This window comes from Arvicanthis niloticus, chromosome 2 (genome assembly GCF_011762505.2).
Source record: "Arvicanthis niloticus isolate mArvNil1 chromosome 2, mArvNil1.pat.X, whole genome shotgun sequence".
Classification (NCBI taxonomy): domain Eukaryota; kingdom Metazoa; phylum Chordata; class Mammalia; order Rodentia; family Muridae; genus Arvicanthis; species Arvicanthis niloticus.
In genome coordinates this window covers 38398671-38416961 of record NC_047659.1, presented here as the reverse complement: position 1 = coordinate 38416961, position 18291 = coordinate 38398671, and the positions used below count along the sequence as shown (strand labels likewise).

Sequence of the window (18291 nt, the reverse complement as noted above, 5' to 3'; positions counted from 1 at the left end):
CAAATGACAAAGCCCCTCTCCCCTTTCAATATTGTCATTTAAGCACATCCTTACTTTCTAAGCATCTATATTCTCTAAATTTAATAATATGGGGAGAAGAAAGTCTTCCTCATACAATAGTTTCCTATAGCTATTATTGTTTTTTTAAATTATATATAAATGTAAGCAGTGGAATTTTGGATTTTTGGAAGTAGGCAAGATAATTGTTTTAGAGAGAACAATTCTCTCTTTAAAATGAATACAACATTTCCCTTAATTATCTGCACAATAAGAAAAATTTGACTTGAAAAACCAAAGGAGATAAAGCAGTTCTGACATTTCTATTCATTAATCAGCATCCTTCTTGCCTTTCTTTTAAAATGCTTTTTAAAACTTGTTAGCTGCAAACAAATTATTAGCTGATTAGGCATGCCAGCCAAAGGGAAGTATCCTTTGTCAGAGAGAGACCTCTGCACCTTGTAACATATTTCTGTAGGTTTTTTTTTTTCAAAATAAAGACAGAACTGTAGCTTTTATTCTCACATTCATCCTTGAATCATGGGAAATGGACATATGGGAGGAAGAGGGAGCATAGCAACAGGTGATGCTACACCAGACCCCACTAAAACCAACATGCAGCAAGACAAGAGGCCAGCCAAGAGGACCATCTGATACCCAGATGCCACTGCTGAAAAAAATCATTTCAAAGCTTGGCAGCAATTTCCTGCATCTGTCAAGTTAACCACATAAAAGACTATAGATTGACATGAGGAACCAGGCTGACAAAGAGGGCAAAAAAGAACATATCAAATGCCATAGTCATCAAGGAAGAGTGGTGCCAAACGAACGCTGAGAATGCATTCATTTGCTCCAGTGATCTGGGATTGTATTGCTGTTTATTAAAAATGATGTCAAAAGAAGCCTGAACTGTCTACAGAAACATGCAGAAAATCCCAGCACTGTATCTTAACAGAAACTTTCTTTTCTACAAAATAATGTCTCTCTTTATTTCCACGTTTACAGAGTATGCGCCAAACAAAACCAAGCTTTTGTTTTTAACGCCTTTAGAAAGAATTTAGTTAATTTTTGCCTACCCCTGCCTTAGGCAATTTTAAAGGGAAAACATAAATTCTAGAAAGACTATGGATTTGTTTGTGCGTCTATATGATATATAATAACTTTCCTGGTCAGATTTTTATTTTTGTGGCTGCTTTAATGTTTGCATGACACAAAGGCCAGTGGGGTGATTTGGAGTTTTGCTAATCTATGCTCCCTCGTTCTTGGGTATAGTAAGTTACTTAATCAATCAGTTGGGTAGTCTCTGTGGCTCAACACTTTATTGTGTATTTACTACTACAAAATTATAAAAACATTTTCTGGATGTCATGAAAAATATCACGTAAATGAAAACGACTAGTTCTGGCAACAAGGTGCCGAAAAATCAAAAGCTGTATAATCCTTTTAGAAGAGATCTAAGATGACATGAACTCTGAGATGACGAAGAGACAGTGTGCACTTGCATACATGTTGCATCGACTACCATGTGCTTGCACAGAAATGGAAGAACACTGTTCCACCCAAGGTGAAGAGGAACTGTCAATTAAGACATTAGTAAAGGCTGGAAGTGAAGTTAGCTTGTGATTTGGGGATATACTTAGGGAACATATTTTCATGAACATGAAATTCATGCCAAAGCTGGGAAACTCTGAAAGAATTTCAGTGTAGCAACAGGCGGGGAGAACAGCCATGGCACAAACTGCTATTCTTGATCAATAGTATTGTAAGAAGTACTATTTTTGTTTTTGTCAAAAGGGAAATCAGCAACAATAGAGTACATCATAGTGGAACATAAAGGAGAAAATGGCTATGAGCAAATAATAATAATAATAATAATAATAATAATAATAATAATAATGTTTTATTGTTGTTGAATTATAACTAGACTGGAGGGACCCTGTTTTAAGAACTGTCTAGCATGAGTGTAGAGTGCTCACAACGCTTTGGCCAAGGACAGACTGACTACTGTGGAGTACAAACAGTGTGATGAAGCCAGTCTGTTGTTCACTAAATCCATGCTGATTTAAAATTTATATTTAAAAAGTTAAATGCATGCTGATTTATTCGTGTAACAAAAGAGATAATGTAATATAGCCTGTGCTTATTTCAGGGCCCGGATATTAAAAGAGGTACTTCTTTTTTCCATGCTACCCATTCGAGTACTTTGAAGAAACACTTGAAGAATGTTCTACTGTATGCTAGTAACACCGTACTCGGTGTCAGGGAGGAAATGAATGTATTGATTTGGAACGTTGAAGCAGCTGTAAATGTCAAGGACATACTCATTTCTATGGAGACTGAGGAGCAAGAGCATTGTGATTCAGACCGAGTCACTGATAATGGAGGGCATGGTAACCACCTCAACAAGTCTTTACGTCTAGCCTTCTAAATACGATTCTGCTAATGGCTGGAAATAGCTCTACCTAGAGTAGTTTAACGACAGCCTGTAGGGGACAGTCGAGCTTCAGCAAGGTCAGTGGCATTTCTGCCTGTTATTACATAGGCCAAGCTACTCTTCAAAAGGCAAACAGTGACTTTATTTTTCCTAAATATCAGTCTTTAGTTCAATCTTAAGCATGAATATAATGAAATACAGTTATTTAAAATGATAATTCAAATTTATGTAGTTGGAATGGTCTTTAAGGTAATGGTCTTATGTGGGAAAAAGCAAGCAGTAGATACACCCTATAAATACTCGCTTTGAGCTGGGCATGCCACACTTAAGACTCTGAGTTGTATACACCCCTAGCACCAAAGAAAAGCTTCCTATGTTGTATGAAAAGGATAAGCAATGTCACTTTCAGATTAATGGAATACAGAACTTTCACTTTTCCCTTTAACTCTTCATATTCTCTGTTTTTAAAACTCATACAAAAACAGAAGGTAATTTTTTTTTTTTAAAAAAAAAGGAAAAACAAGATGTATTCATTAAAGATTCCTAGGTCGTAGAGTGTAGCAGGTAATACACTTTGTAGCACTGTGCTGTACTGACTACAGAGCTGTGCTGTTTCAATAATGTAGTTTCACTGTGCAGTCAGGCTGGCCTGGAACTCATGATGATCCTCCTGACTAAGTCTCCCAAATGCAGGAACTTCAAGAGTTAGTCACATTATCTGGAATTAAGAATTTTTGAAAATGTAAATTATATATTTTCAAAAATTAAACATTTTATTTAACAAAAACCACAGGCGAATTGAATTACTTTTAAAAGAAGTTTCATCTTAAATTTTTTTCAATATAATGAGGAATGCTCATTCTTTCTAATATGTACTGCAAACTCCTTAATATAATTTATTACACATAATTGTACATTCTTATAACTATGCTTATTGTTATATCAATGAAATAATTTACACAGACATTTTAATTATCCTAATATATTTATAAAATTGTACATAGCCCAAGAGTTGTTACTTTAGAAATAAAAGATGTGCAGAGGTAGCTGGCAATTTCTTCAGTATCAGAACAGAATAAGATTATTTATGTCCTATTTTACAAGTTTTGATTTTGATTTAAAAAAATAATTAAATATAATTACTTCATTTCCTGCCTCCCTCCCCTACTTCCTTTTTCAACTTCTGCCACATCTCCAACCTACTTCTTAAACTTAAGGCCTCTTCTTTACTATTGATAAATACGTCAAACACACATACACACACACACACACACACACACACACACACACGCACGCGCATGCACACACACACACGCACACACACACATACATGCACATACACATGAATATAATTCATTGATTCCATTTAGTGTTGCTTGTGTGTATATGACTTCAGAGCTGATCACTTGGTTCCTGCTAGTCAAGTAGGGCTCAGTCCTAGGAAGACTGGTTCTCCCTCTCTCAGCAGTCATTGGCTCCCTGTAGTTCCGGGTCTACTAAAGGGTCTGGTGAGGTTCCCCTCGTTCACGTTAGCTTGTCTCTTAGTGTTGTCCTTGCTGCGGTTCATAGGTATACATCTCCTATCTCACACACCTCCTGTTCCTCTGACTCTTTCAGTACTTCTGCATCTTCTTCCTGTATTGATTCTGATTATTTTTAACCATTCAATATTTTGTGAACTTAGTTAACATATATATATATATATACATATATATATAACATACATATATATATGTGTGTATGTTATTTATATACAAATAAATGATGGTGAAAATCTTTAATTACAGTTGCAAAACAGCAGGCCAGATTATATTAAATAAAATATTTTTACTAAATATCAACAATAATGCTCAAAGATGTCATTTATAAACTATAGTATTTATGGTCAAAGTTTCCCTTTGTTTTATGCATTACAAATAATAATTTTAAATGATACAATTCAGTGAAACATTGATGAAATATGTTCCCTTATAATAATAAACATACTTGCCATTAAATAAAGAACTAGAGCAATTCCAGACATAATTCAAGTTGGTAAGTATTTACTTACCAGAATTGAATATTCCATTAAATTAATGTTAAGCATGCTAAAGTTAGAACCAGTTTCCCTTTACAAGAAATATTTCAGACTCTAGAGAATAGACAAATGCTGCAATTAAATTTTCATATCACTTTAAGACAAAATGTCCTAGAAAACAATAAAAACTACAAACCTGAAAACAGTATTTTATACTGAACAAATGAAGTCATAATAAAGAGGAAACCTTTGGCCATCAATTACTATCAGCTGAATAAGAATTATTTATATTATAATGGCTGTTAAATACATACCTTTAGCTTGTGCTCTTTTCTGTTGATGATGACAGCTGTAATCTGCTGGTCCATGAAAATCAGAATGGTACAGAGTAAAGCTGGGATAATGGCGGCTATGATTGTCCACCATGGGTTTGGACCTAAAGGTGTAACAAACCAACCACGGTCGTCTCTGGTAGGCTGAGAAAAAAAATTAAGCATATATATCAGTAGCAAGATTGATGAATACCTAATCAAACTAAGTCATACAGATATAAATGTGGAATTCTTAATTATGAAATGATGGGCTGAGATTCAATAAATAATGAACTCATGGAGCATTTACACCATTGAAGACCCCATTCTATGTGTGTTATCTTTTAACCCATTTTCTCTTCACAGCACTGTAAGGATAAAATTGAGGCACAGAGTGCCATGATAAGTTGTCCTTAGGTTCCAGGACTAGTAATTAATTGAGGTTGAATTTTAACTCCAGCAGACTAATTAAAAAGTCATTCTCAATCAATACCTGTATTAAATAACATCAATACTTACTATTTACTGTAGGCAAATTTGTCTACATTTAAAATTGCACACTGCATACTATGCTAGGAACAAGACAGAACTTCCTTTTAGTTTAGAATCACAAGCAGACATATAAACAAAAGGTTTTGGTGTAATACAGTAACTTATTTTAGGTGTGTGCACAGGCTACTATATGAAAAAGTTAAACAAACAAACAAACAAAAATCTAGAAACTTAGTCACGTCAGAAGCCCAGCGAAAGGCTCTAGGCCGATGCTGGAAGTGAGTCCCAGAGGAATTCATTATGACAGCAAATGATCGACAATTAAGTCCCTAGCTTTGTTTGACAGATGAGAAAGCAGGCTGAGGCAGTAAGTTTGCTGGCAACAAGGGTTGTCCTGCCTTTAGAATGTGGTTGGTATACTCATCCCAAGCCTAGTTTTTATGTTTTCCAACCCCTTTCACTCGGCAGTTCTGCCTCACAGTAATGCATGTTCCTTAGCTTCAGAATGCTCCCTTTTTAGGCACGTTGTTGTATTGTGTGTATATATTCCAACTATAATAGATGACAGGAAACATTTAAGCAGTCTTCAAGTTTTATTTTTATGATCCTTTTTAATACTAGACAACCATTTATTTCTTAATCTCTTAGTGCTTGTTATTCATCCTCTCATGAAAATCTCTTGTACTGGGGTCACAGATATCATCTATCAGACACAGAGAAATAGAACAATAGATTGATGTTACACACTAAATAAATTCACCTTGAAGACACTTGGTACTTGTAGTTTTGGCGATGGGATCCCAATGGCATAGTCAATTAAAACCATACACAGAATTGTAAGGAAAACCGCAAAATCACTCACTATGGATCGAACCTAAAAATAATGAAAAGGTTTTTACTTTGAGGGAGCTATAAATAACTAGAAATATTCAGAAGCAATCTTGAATCTCCTTTATGACCGCTGTGACATAGTATTATGATGTTATGTTATATGCACATTATAAAGTGTTACCATTAGCTATGCTATGTTACAGTCTGAATACGTATTTATGTCTTTCATCCACGTTATTCAGAATAAAGATTTATTATAATGGTGGACATTTTCTTTGTAATATTTACTTAAAGTATCTATTATAGACCCAAGTAGGTGAAAATTTAGAACACAGAATAAAGTTGTCTGGCCTGTATCAGATGAATTTTAGGACTCTTTCGTACAAGTTATATTTTAACATTATGAATCCAAAGTACCATTAAAATGAAGTTACCTGTTTTTATTAAAGAAGCATGTTTTAATTACTTTACTAAGGTATGACAATTAGTAATACACACAACGGTGTGGGCAAATTTTTAAATTTCTTTGATTTAAAGTGAACTTTATATAAGCCAATTTTCAAACTGTTTCTTATTGTAGAAAGTCATTGTGCAGTGGTGCACAGTTCATCACACACATGTACAAGTCAGAGAAAAACCTCCTGAGATGCTGTTCCCCAGACAGTGTTTCTTGTTGGCATAGAACCTCATCAAGCAGCTCAGGCAAAGGCACACGGAGGCTGCACCTCTCTCCCACTGCAGTCTCAGCATCTCTGGGATTACAGGTGTGCACCGATACTCCCAGCTTTCTTTTCTTTAACACAAGTTCTGGGGCTCTGGGTTTAGAGTCTTAGGCTTGTAGGGCAAGCACTTCACAGACGGAACCATCTCCCAAGCCCAAGGACATTTTTGAGTAGTTATTCTTAAACAACTATCAACAATATTTGTTTTCTATTTGTATGCCTTTGCAACCTATGGACAAAGTCCTTTAGGTTCCAACATACAGAGAATAGTTCAGTATTGATCAAGTTAAGCTGAAAGGTAGAGGAGACAAATCTGTCATCTTTCGCAAAGAAGACAGTGACAGAAAAAGAAGCCGTTTCTGGAAGAAACTCTTATTTTTTTTTTCTTGTAATTGTTTTGAGATATGTCTCTCAATCTGAAAACATTTGTTTCCTTTGTGTGTGTGTGTGTGTGTGTGTGTGTGTGTGTGTGTGTGTGTGTGTGTTAAATCTCATCCTGGTCCTTTTCATGTGGAATCAGACCTCACAGATTTTACTTTGTAGTGTTAAATAGTGAACTCGTTTGATTCTCTGTTTACTTTCTCAAATATGCAGATACAAGCATGGTGGCCTAGGGAAAAGGACTGGTGCATTTAAAACAAGAAAAGAATATCGTGTTCTAGTGCACTTGCAAGGCTTCTCCATTTAGAAAGTGTTAACACTGGCTCCACTGAGATTCCTGTCAGGCTTGTATAGGCCCCACCGCTGCTTGTGAAGAAAATGACAATCACTAATATGGTGTGTGCTTTGACTTTCCAAAACTGTTCGAGGGAAGGGAAGTGTTGACCTTTCAGGTTGAAGGAAAACCAGAAGGGTTTGTGACACCTCTGGTATCTGTCACAAAGGGCTTCCTCCTCAGCCTTGATCCAGGGCCTCGTCTAGCTTGCCAGTTCCCTCATGACATTTCTATGGTTCATTTCATTCCACCAGTAACTCTCTCTTAACCTTGAGCAAGTAGGATTACTGAACAATTATATTTAGTTTATATTTGGATCAGAAATATTCTAACCCAAGTACCTTGGTTGGGAAATACCGGCTGGTCTTGAACTGCTTCAGGGTGGCTGACATGGTAACTGTGGAGAAGAACAGGATCACTGACCAGAAGAGAACGTCCGGCACGTACGGGTGGCCATGGCCACAGGCTCGCCCGACATACTCCCCGTGCAGTGATCTGCACTCCTGAGAGGAAGGGAAGCACAGCTGGTGAAGAATGTTCAGTCCATTTCTTTCAGAAAACTAACACCTGAACACCCGCCGCTGAGACCCCAAGACTGCCCACCCACGGTTCCCACAGGGAATGGATGTGATACTTGCTTTCAAGTTCTTCTTGGATAGGTTTTAAATCTGACATCAATTAAGTTCAAGATAACAGTTAGATTCTAAATGTGATAACGTTTGATAATATATTGTTTGTACTAACATCAGACACATGGCAAAGCACTTAAATATATCATTTTAGTTTATTTTCACACCAACACTATAGATAGATGTTTTCATTTATATTTGATATCAGAGAAAGCTGAGAGAGAAATGGAGAAACTAAGCACACTTTCCAGCCTCACCAATGTTATGTGGTAGAGCCGGGTACACGCACTGCTCTTGTGGTAGGAATTATAAATAGTACAGAACAATAATTATTTTAAAAAACTAGTTCAAAAATACCAAGAAGGCTATGAAAAGTAACAAAAAAAAATGATGGTACATAATTTAAAAAATGGAAATTTGAATCATATATGTAACTATTGAATTCAAATAACAAATGGTAAAAAATTACTACATGACCAAGGCAAATTTCATGTTTGCTCTGCATGCCCTTGGCATTTTTTTCTGCTTTTATGTTTGTTTGTTACAGTTTGATTTAAAAAAAAAAAAAAGAAAGAAATTTAATTACAGTCTCAGCCATTAGGTGGCAGCAAAGTCAAAAAGAACTTCAAGGGGGGAAAACGGCATTTTTATATAAGCATTAAATATTTTGAAAAGAAAAAAATACTTCTAAATCTTCTTAGAAAACTTTTGCATTCTAAAAATTATATTACTATCTTCAAAATAAATAGAAAATGTCAGCTTAAAGAAGCCATGGAGATCTTTATTTTTCTAGGTATTGTGACCCTGAACAAAGCTTGCTTTGTGGAATAGTACAAAGAAAATTTAGAGATGCAGTATTTTCACCGAAACAAACTTCAAGCCCCTAAGTTCACTATTGCATAAAACAAACTCCTCTGAAATATTTAAAATAAATAAGTGGCCACATTGTCATCTGAAAACAACCAACCAACTTCTCCTTGACCTAGGTACCCAATCTAAAGGCTCTTGAGAAATCCTATCAGGATAACTTACAGACCCCACACTGTCTTTATTGTTAGCTAAATTTCAATTATTCATATTAAGTTGGTTCAGAGCACAGAAACTTTGTTACTGAAGATCTACAGAATAAAGCTGTAGGCCTTATTTATAGCTTCAATTTTCTTTCTTAAAACTGCATAAATAAAATTTGAAAAACATCTTTGAAATTTTCAATCTCTTTGTGTGTGTGTGTGTGTGTGTGTGTGTGTGTGTGTGTGTGTGTGTGTGGGCATATGTAGAAGTGCTTGAAATAATTGCTAAGCAGGGTTATGTGCACCAGGATGTCTAAGCAGAGGAAGTGGGAGTCCTCACATCACATGTGATTTGTGAGCACCTGCAGTCTTTTGTGCATCCTTTGGATGTAGGTGGGTCAGATCCTCTACTCCGAAGAAGGCAGATGCTAGGAAAGATCATTGCACTGCCGAGCTATAACAACTGCCAATGCCAAAGCCTAGTTATCTCAACTCTAAGAAAATTGTAAAGTATTTTTTTCTTCTTCTTTTTCAGGGGATGGAAATTTTTTACCTGCAGAATTCAACATTTATTTTCAGTTTTATACTGTCTACATGTTCAATACACATACACTCATACATGAGGTGGGGAGGGATAGAAACAGAGTCAGAGACAAAGTCATAGAGAGACAGAATGACAGGAGAAGAAGTCCTTTGGATGTGCAAACCAAGTTCAAAGCCTTTCTTTAATTTTAGTCTAACATGGTTTACCATATGATAAGTACCCAGAAGACACTTAGTGACAAATACATTCTAATTACTCTTTGAAACATTCTATTTCAATAATTCTGTAAGTTGGTAAAAATTAGAATTGAAATTATTAGTATGTTTTGAAAATGGGAATTTAAAATTGTGAATGTCTTTTCATATATATATTGTATGCAATAAAAACATTGAAACAATTTCAAGCAACTGATAATCACTTTTTCTTTTTTTAAAAAGATTTTTGAAATTATAATGTGAGTATAATTATATAATAACAATAATTATTAAATAATTACATTTGCCCCAACACTCTCCTTCCTCCAGATGTTTCCGTATATCTTTCCTTGATTTGAGTTTTTGCTGACTATACTGTCTATATGTCTACAGAGACAGAAACCTAAGTCTGTTAGCTTGCCATAAAGTTAAATTAAATAGTAAATATGCGAAGTGAACATAGTTCAACATAATCATTTGGTGTTTATCAAACATTTAACACTTTGATTTTGATTTTTTACCCTTCCTGAGTTATCAAGGTATAAGTTAGTAATCATAAGATATATTAAGATGAAATAAAATAATGTGACATTCTAATTATATAATATGTCAATTAAATGTTACATCACTATTTTGTAAAACTAGTTATAGCAGTCATCAATATAGGGCTTTATTAATGATAAGCATTTGATAATAATTATGTTTATGTTGCAAAAACTGTATAAGATAAATTTATTAATTTGCATTGTCTCAGGAATCAGTTTTTTCTTATATAACATCAATTCTGGTAAGTGATATTATCTATTGAAAATTCTGCTGTTACTAATGAAAAATAATATGAAATTTCTTCCATAACATTAACCCATTTTAAATTAAAATAAATCACAAAATGTTAAGTTTGCTTTGCATCTAAACTATTTTTTGCAACCCACTAGTTGAACTAAAACTTCTATTGTTAAAAGGTGGGCAGGTAGGGAGGTGAGAGGCTCTGGTAGGAAGTGGAGAGAGGAAGACACTGTTAATGGATGTAACTAGAAAGTATCATCCTGCCTGAGTGAGGTAACTCAGATCCAAAAGGACATGCATGATATGTACTCACTAATAAGTGGATATTAGCATATATATATATATATATATATATATATATATATATATATATATCCCAATAAGATACAGTCCACAGAACTCAAAAGGTCAGCAAGCTGAAGGGCCCAAATGAGGATGCCTCAGTTCTACTTGGGATGGAGAAGATAGAAATCACAAGGGGGAGGGAGGGAAAGTGGAAAGGGGGAGGGGGAGAGAGAGGAACCTGATCTGGTATTCTTGAGGGAAAAGGACTGAACCCCTGAGGGCCAGCAGAAATAATGGAAACAGGCAACCCAGAAGGCAAGAAGTTGGGGGACCCTTCAGAATGCTCCAGACACCTGGGAGGTGAGAGACTCTCAGGACTCAAAAGCCGGGACCTTAGATAAAATGCTTGACAGTAGGGAGAGGAAACTTATAGAGCCCACCTTCAGTAGGAAGACAGGGCATCAAATAAGGGAGGGGGTTGCCACCCCACAGCCAAAACTCTGACTCATAGTTGTCCCTGTTTGAAAGAACTACAGAGATGGAAATTGAGAGGAGCCTGAGGAAAAGAAGGTCCAGTGACCGGCCCAAAGTGGGATGGTTCCAGATCAAGGGGAGGTTTCAAGGCCTGACACTATTACTGAGGCTATGGAGTGTTGATAAAAAGGGACCTATCATGATCGAACTCCGGAAGACCCAACAAGCAGCTGAAAGAGTCAGATGCAGATATTTGCACCCAACCAATGGACAGAAGCTGCTGACCCTGGGGAGGAAATATGGGATGAGGAACAGTTGGAGGGTGGACCAGGAGAGGAATAAAATCTGGAATGTAAATAAATAAATAAATAAATAAATAAATAAATAAAACAATTCTTAAGTAAAAAAAATTGAAAATAATTCACTTATGGCTAACATCATTAATTGTGTAATATCTGTCTTTTAGAAGATCATTATTCAGGATTGGCTAATATCTAGAATAAATTTTACTATTTTGGATCAAATGATTTAGAAAATACATAACACATGACTTATTTTGTTGAATAATTCAAGCTGGATTATTTTGCATTTGTGATCATGATGAAATAGAGATACATGACACAAAGTGAAGCTTTGCAGATTAATTACAATTTACAAACAGGAAGTCTAGAAACAATGTTCACTGCTGATACACCCACCATTACCCCACCATGACCCCACTATGACCCCAGATCTAAATTCTCAGTAAACCTTCATTGTTCTTTCTTGTTCACATCATTACTTCCTTTATCGATCACTTTAAATGGTTTTCTGGGCACAAGAACCCTGGTTGCATTACTTTTATAGGGAAATATAGGTGGAAAAGAATAAATGTTAACCACAACAAGAGTAGTTGAAGGTTTATTCTAATGAAATGGCAAGAGACTCTGCTGTTTTCAAGATGCCTAGATTTAAAAAGTAAAATTTGTAACCTACAAAATTTAATATTAATGTCTGCTCTCTCTCTGTCTCTGTCTCTCTCTGTCTCTGTCTCTCTCTCTGTCTCTCTGTCTCTCTGTCTCTCTCTCTCTCTCTCTCTCTCTGTCTCTCTGTGTGTGTGTGTCTCTCTCTCTGTATGTGTGACACAGAGAGACAGGAGAAAATAAAGGCCAAAAAATATAGGGCAAGATTAATTGTAAACCAAGAATAAGTAAATTGATTTTTAATTCTGAAAGAACAATATAGCAAAATACACCTCAGGAAGAGGAAAGAACCAAAATAATTTAATCAAAGGGTTAAATGTTTGGTAAACACCAAATGATTATGTTGAACTTTGTTTACCTCACAGGTTTACTATTTAATTCAACCTTATGGCATCCTATTATACTTAGATTTCTATCTCAGTGAACATATCTCAGTGGTAAAAGCTGTGGATAGTAATGTTTATAATTGGAAGGAAGAGAAAGAAGGTGGGGATACTCGGGGATTTTTATACTTATGAGGCAGAACACTTGTTTTTTCCCCAAATTTCATGTTTTCATAGGACAGGAAGGAGTGAAGCTTGTGAATACAGAGTCTAAGTGATGCTCACACATGAAGTAAGGGGTGAGAACACAGAAATGTTCCTATAAGAAAACATTTACAAATAAAGGCCTAAAAAAATAAAAAGGTACAGAATTTAACCACTATACATAAAAATGTGTGTCTAGCCCTTTCTTTTTTTGAGTAGACTATAGAATAAAAATGGAAGTTAGAAATCTGTTGAGAAACAAAGACAGTTTTTCCTTTTAGTTCATATTTAATGTTTTCAGTTGACTTGTCCCCTTCTTTGTGTAAACTTTCAGAGTGGCTCACATCTATGAAAAGCAAGGAATGAAAAGCCCTAGTTCTGGATGGATAAAACAAAGCTATCACTTGTGTAAGCTCGTATTTTCAAAATTCTCATCTTAGTTGCAATAACTGATTAAAAATGTTAATAAAGGTCTTTACAGTAGATGGCTCAAGATGTGAGGTTTTGTTTTTTTTTTTTTTTTTTTTTTTTTTGCCATGTTTTACTTACTGACACAGTTAGGTTCCCCCAAATTATGTCAGAGGCAGAAAGGTTGGACTCCCGCCATTCCTTCAGTGTGTCATTGCTGGGACTATGTGGCTCCATACAGTTACATCTGAAAAAGCAAGATAATTCCTTTTCTGAAAGAAGTGGATTATTAAAAATTGTATCCAAAACATATACCTGAGGATTCATTTTCCTTAGATAAAGCATTCATCCATCTATGGGCCAGTAGCTGGGTCATTTAAACCACTTTTGGAAGACTATTTCAGCAGATTGTTGGGATACGAGAGCTTTGCAGCATTTCTCAGAATGAGGGATCATTCCAACATCTACCTGCCTGTTAGATATAAGTCACCTGGAAAAATTATAAATATCCAGTGGATTGTAAGAAGATTATCTACCTTATTTCTATAATTTCATTAATTAAAAATGAAAGTGACATTTAATTCATGCTCTAAAGGTCACATATAGTTTGCCATACAATTCTCATTTAGCGCTTGATTGAAGTGAAAGGCCTAGATATCTAGAATAATACTTTCCTTGATGAGTGACAATTCTACTAAAGATCAAACCATTCATGTACATTTTTAGGACACACTTAGGAGGTTCTGGGATAGGTACTGAATTCACTCATGATCCTTTTACTTTGTCTGTTGGGAAGTGTTTTCCTATACACACTGCAAATGGCTCCAAGATAACCCCTATAGGCCACACAACTGTAAAGTGCACTAGACTGTTGCTTTAGCTATGTTAATAGTACTGTAGAACATGACAACTGCTGTGATAATTTCTATAGGAAAGTATCTCTCTGCCCAAGAAACACTCTTGCCTCTGTTTTTACTACAGGAACTTGCTTTGCTCATTACTGCGAGTCTTCCATTCCTCATGGAGTTATACATCCATTGTTATAAGAAATCCTAATTGAGATGAACTGTAAGAACAGCATGGTTTGGCTCTCACTAAAGGAAGGCACACTTTCTCCAGCTGAGCCTCAGTCAGGGAGAGTTTTGGCAAGATAGAGACATGTGTTTTAAGGGAATGGGTAATGGAAGCATTAGTTATCATGGGCAGCTAGTTCAGTGACCTCAGTGTAGCAGAGAACACTAGCCAAAAGGAACAAGGCACCAGGGTGATTCCTAAGTTCCTGACAAGTGATACACTGTGATAGGATGCAAGCTTTTGTGTCAGAAAGCTCAATCATCTGACTGTATAACCATGGGCAAATGACTTAGTAACTCTAAATCTGTTTCCTTTTATGGAAAATGGGACTGAAAATGCTTACCCATTAGAACCAATATGAAGAGATTAACATTACTCACACAGGGGTGTGTGTGTCCTCATCTCTCTCTCTCTCTCTCTCTCTCTCTCTCTCTCTCTCTCTCTCTCTCTTCCTGTATGTCTATATGTCTCTGTCTCTCTGTCCTCCTCTGTCTGTGATATTTAGTACACACTTGGCCCCCTTTGAAACTGTGGCTGTTCTCATCATGAGTATCATCATTTTCTAGTTCCTTCTTCAGTCGTTCATGATCTATAACAAACATTAAATTTTCACCCTAACATAACATGAAAGCATCATTGCTTTCTCTACCATGTGGGTTTTCTTCATTCAATTTCCAAGTAAACTTGTATGCCATCAGTTCTACTCATCCAGATCCACACTCACAGCTTCAATCAAGTGTGGCTTAAAAATATTCAGAGAAAAGGGACATCTTTGCTGAACTCATGTGGGTGTATTCCTTGCTGTCATATCCTAAAGAATTCAGGGTAACAACCATTTACATTGCACCACATATCATAAGACATCAAGATGATGTCTTACAAGAGAGTGTATGTTAAGTCCCATGAAAATACTACACTATTGTATAGGAGGGCTAGCATAGGCCAGCCAGACCAACAGAATTAGATTTGAATCCTTGCTTGCCCCTGAAAGTCTTGTTGTTTCAGCTGTAATATGCTGATTCTAGATAGAAGTTGGTGCTCTTTCGATCAGGATACCAAGAACAGCGGGAAGCGCCAGATAAAATCAAGTGATCTACATTTCCCTATGCCTTCCCAAGTTCAGTTTCCAGGACATGTCTCCTTTAAGATACCAACTCCATATGCCCTGCACTCTTGCCCATTATTATGACAGCTACCTATACCACCTTTACTTCTGCTGGTTGGTGTCTTGTTTCTCATAGTCCCATCTATACCTGGTGATGTGGCTTCTCCATTCACTTTGCTCACCGTGTGTGATTTCCTTGGGGCAGTGATCTCTGCTACCTGGAGTAGCTGCATTATGTTAGTGACGAGCATGAAGTGAAGAAAGGCATAAGGTGCTGCTGCAGTCGTGGTATTCTGCTTTTCTTTACATATCAACAATGACTTTCTGAATGTGTTAAGCTAGAAGCCTGATATAAAAGTGGGAAACTCAAAGGAGAGACGTGTTTTGAAGAACATTAGTTACTCGTGCCTCCATGGCAGGGCTCTGTGGCAAACCACTTTTCTAAAATCAATTCCAAGCTGGAAAAATAGTTTAGTCTAAAATATTTATTTTATAATGAAGACATCTTGAGTAGCCAAGAAAACCAGTGCTCTTTTTAGAGTTTACACATGAACTATCTGAACTCTCAGCAGTCAGGTCTCACAGTGTACATGCTTACATAGAAAGTTTAAGTTCTCTCTGAAACTCAGCATGCTGCCATCAGTAAAATGTCTGTCTAGCAGTGTGAGACCTGGGGTGAAGCCCTAGTACAGAACCAGGGTTTTTGAGAAAGGAAGTGATCTCTTGTCAAGCCCTGAAGGCTCAAAGGGGACTTCAGAATGCTGGGCACCCATGCTCTTAAATATGAACCAAGAATTAAATTAGCAAAAATTCATATCTTCCCTTGATATGAGCTGAATCCATATTGTTTTGAGCCAACCTAAAATCTAAAGCAAAGAAACAAAGTAACAACAACAACAAACCCAGAAATAACGCTCTGAGGGGATAAAGCCTGAGTGAAGAGCAAATTCTCTGATAAATTTCACACAAACTAACTTCTAGGGACTCCAGCTACACAGTAGAAGTATTAATAAAAGACATTGTTTGGTGTTATCATCACAATATTGGATTTTCCAGACAAGTTGATTATTCAAGGCAAGCATTCAGCTGGGTGATCGTAGACATTTAGTCAATCTATTTTACCATGTCTTCACTTATGAAATAGCTGTGACAGTCATCAAGTTTACAGGTTATGGTGAGAGCAAACTAATGAACATCAACAGAGCCCCAAGACAGGAAGCTATCACAAGTAAATTCAACTTAGGTATTCTGTATCCTCAATATGATCATTATTACTTTTGTGACTACCACATGCCCCTGGAAAAGAAAGTAAAAAAGTAAGGCAGATGAAAGGACCACACCTCTGCTACATGATTGTTTTTCTCTATATTGATACTAAAGCTCTGCAGCTATGAACATAATTCAGGAATACCAGTACCCTACCCTCCACTAGTTCTTTCACTATTCAATATGGCTCTCTCTCTCTCTCTCTCTCTCTCTCTCTCTCTCTCTCTCTCTCTCTCTCTCTCTGTGTGTGTGTGTGTGTGTGTGTGTGTATGTGTGTGTGTTTGTAGTATGGTCATTTCACAACATTATTCCTATCAATCCATGAGCATGGGAGGTTTCTTGTATCTTCTTCAATTACGTTCTTTGATGTCTTAAAGGTTTTGTTTTATATATGTTTCACTTCCTTAGTTAGATTTATTTAAAGATATTGTTATAGTTTCTGTGAATGAGATAATTTGCCTAATTTCTTTCTCTGTATGATTGTCGATAGTCTGCAGGTGAGTTACTGATTTTTACGTATTTACTTTGTACTCCACTACTTTGCTGAATTCATTGATCAACTGTAGAAGTTTGATGAAGCACATAGGTACTTTTACAGAGAGAATTGTGTCCTCTACACATAGGGGTAATTTGACTTCTTCTTTCTCTATTTGTTCCTCTTAATATCTCACTCATCTTGTTGTTCCAGATAATACTTAAACAATAAACTGAACAGGATGAGAAAGAGAAAAAGAGAGAGAGAGAGAGAGAGAGAGAGAGAGAGAGAGAGAACACTCTTCTCTATTGCAGAAGCACTTCTTCTCGATTGCAGTAGCAATGCTTTGAGTCTTTCTCCATTTAACACGATTTTGGCGGTGGGTTTGCCGTGTACTGGATTTATTATGTTGCAACTTGGCCCCTGTGTACCTAGATTCACTAGGATGTTTATCATACAAGGATGTTAGATTTTTGTCAAAAAGCCTTTTAATGCATCTAATGAGATGACGGTGTGATTTCTGAATAAATGAATTGAATGCCTTGTAGTAATGAATCAGTTGGTTTAAAATGCACTTTTCATAGAGCATGCTCTCTGCTTTCCTTTGATTTCCACAGAAAGCCAGTTCTTTGAGCAGTCCTGCTTATGAAAATGGCCATGTATGATTAGGTCAACAGAGTGGCCAAATGCTGTCTTGCAGCAGCACTTGCTTTGGTTTCAAGGCTAATGGAGGTGACCGGCCTTCCTTCTGCAAGTGCCTATGGCCGTCTTCTGGGAAGCATCATTTGGTAGAACTCCCTTCAGCATTATCCCTAATTTTAGTTCCTGGGCTATGGATGCTGTCCCTTTGCCTCAGCAGTTATTAATAGTGCTCTCCTTTGTGCATTAAATAGGAAGGGTTTGTGATTTCTTTGTTTCTTCAAGCATTTTTATTAACTAAATTAGCCCCCAAGAGTGCTCCATCGCAATTATATGTTAATACAGGATATAAAATTACAGAATCACATATACATATATATGTAGTAGCAGCTAA

General features: G+C 36.3%; 1 protein-coding gene across 10 annotated transcripts in view; it reads right to left on the bottom strand.

The window, feature by feature from the left end:
- Positions 1–18291, bottom strand: part of Slc4a10 (solute carrier family 4 member 10) — a 261097-nt gene that overhangs the window by 32997 nt on the left and 209809 nt on the right. For all 10 annotated transcript variants that reach the window (XM_034496614.2, XM_034496622.2, XM_034496618.2 and 7 more), the window contains 4 exons: positions 13480–13585; positions 7861–8022; positions 6012–6125; positions 4763–4924 (listed from right to left, as the gene is read on the bottom strand). In XM_034496614.2, coding sequence (XP_034352505.1) covers positions 4763–4924; positions 6012–6125; positions 7861–8022; positions 13480–13585 — 544 coding nt within the window. The remainder of the gene's footprint in view (positions 1–4762; positions 4925–6011; positions 6126–7860; positions 8023–13479; positions 13586–18291) is intronic.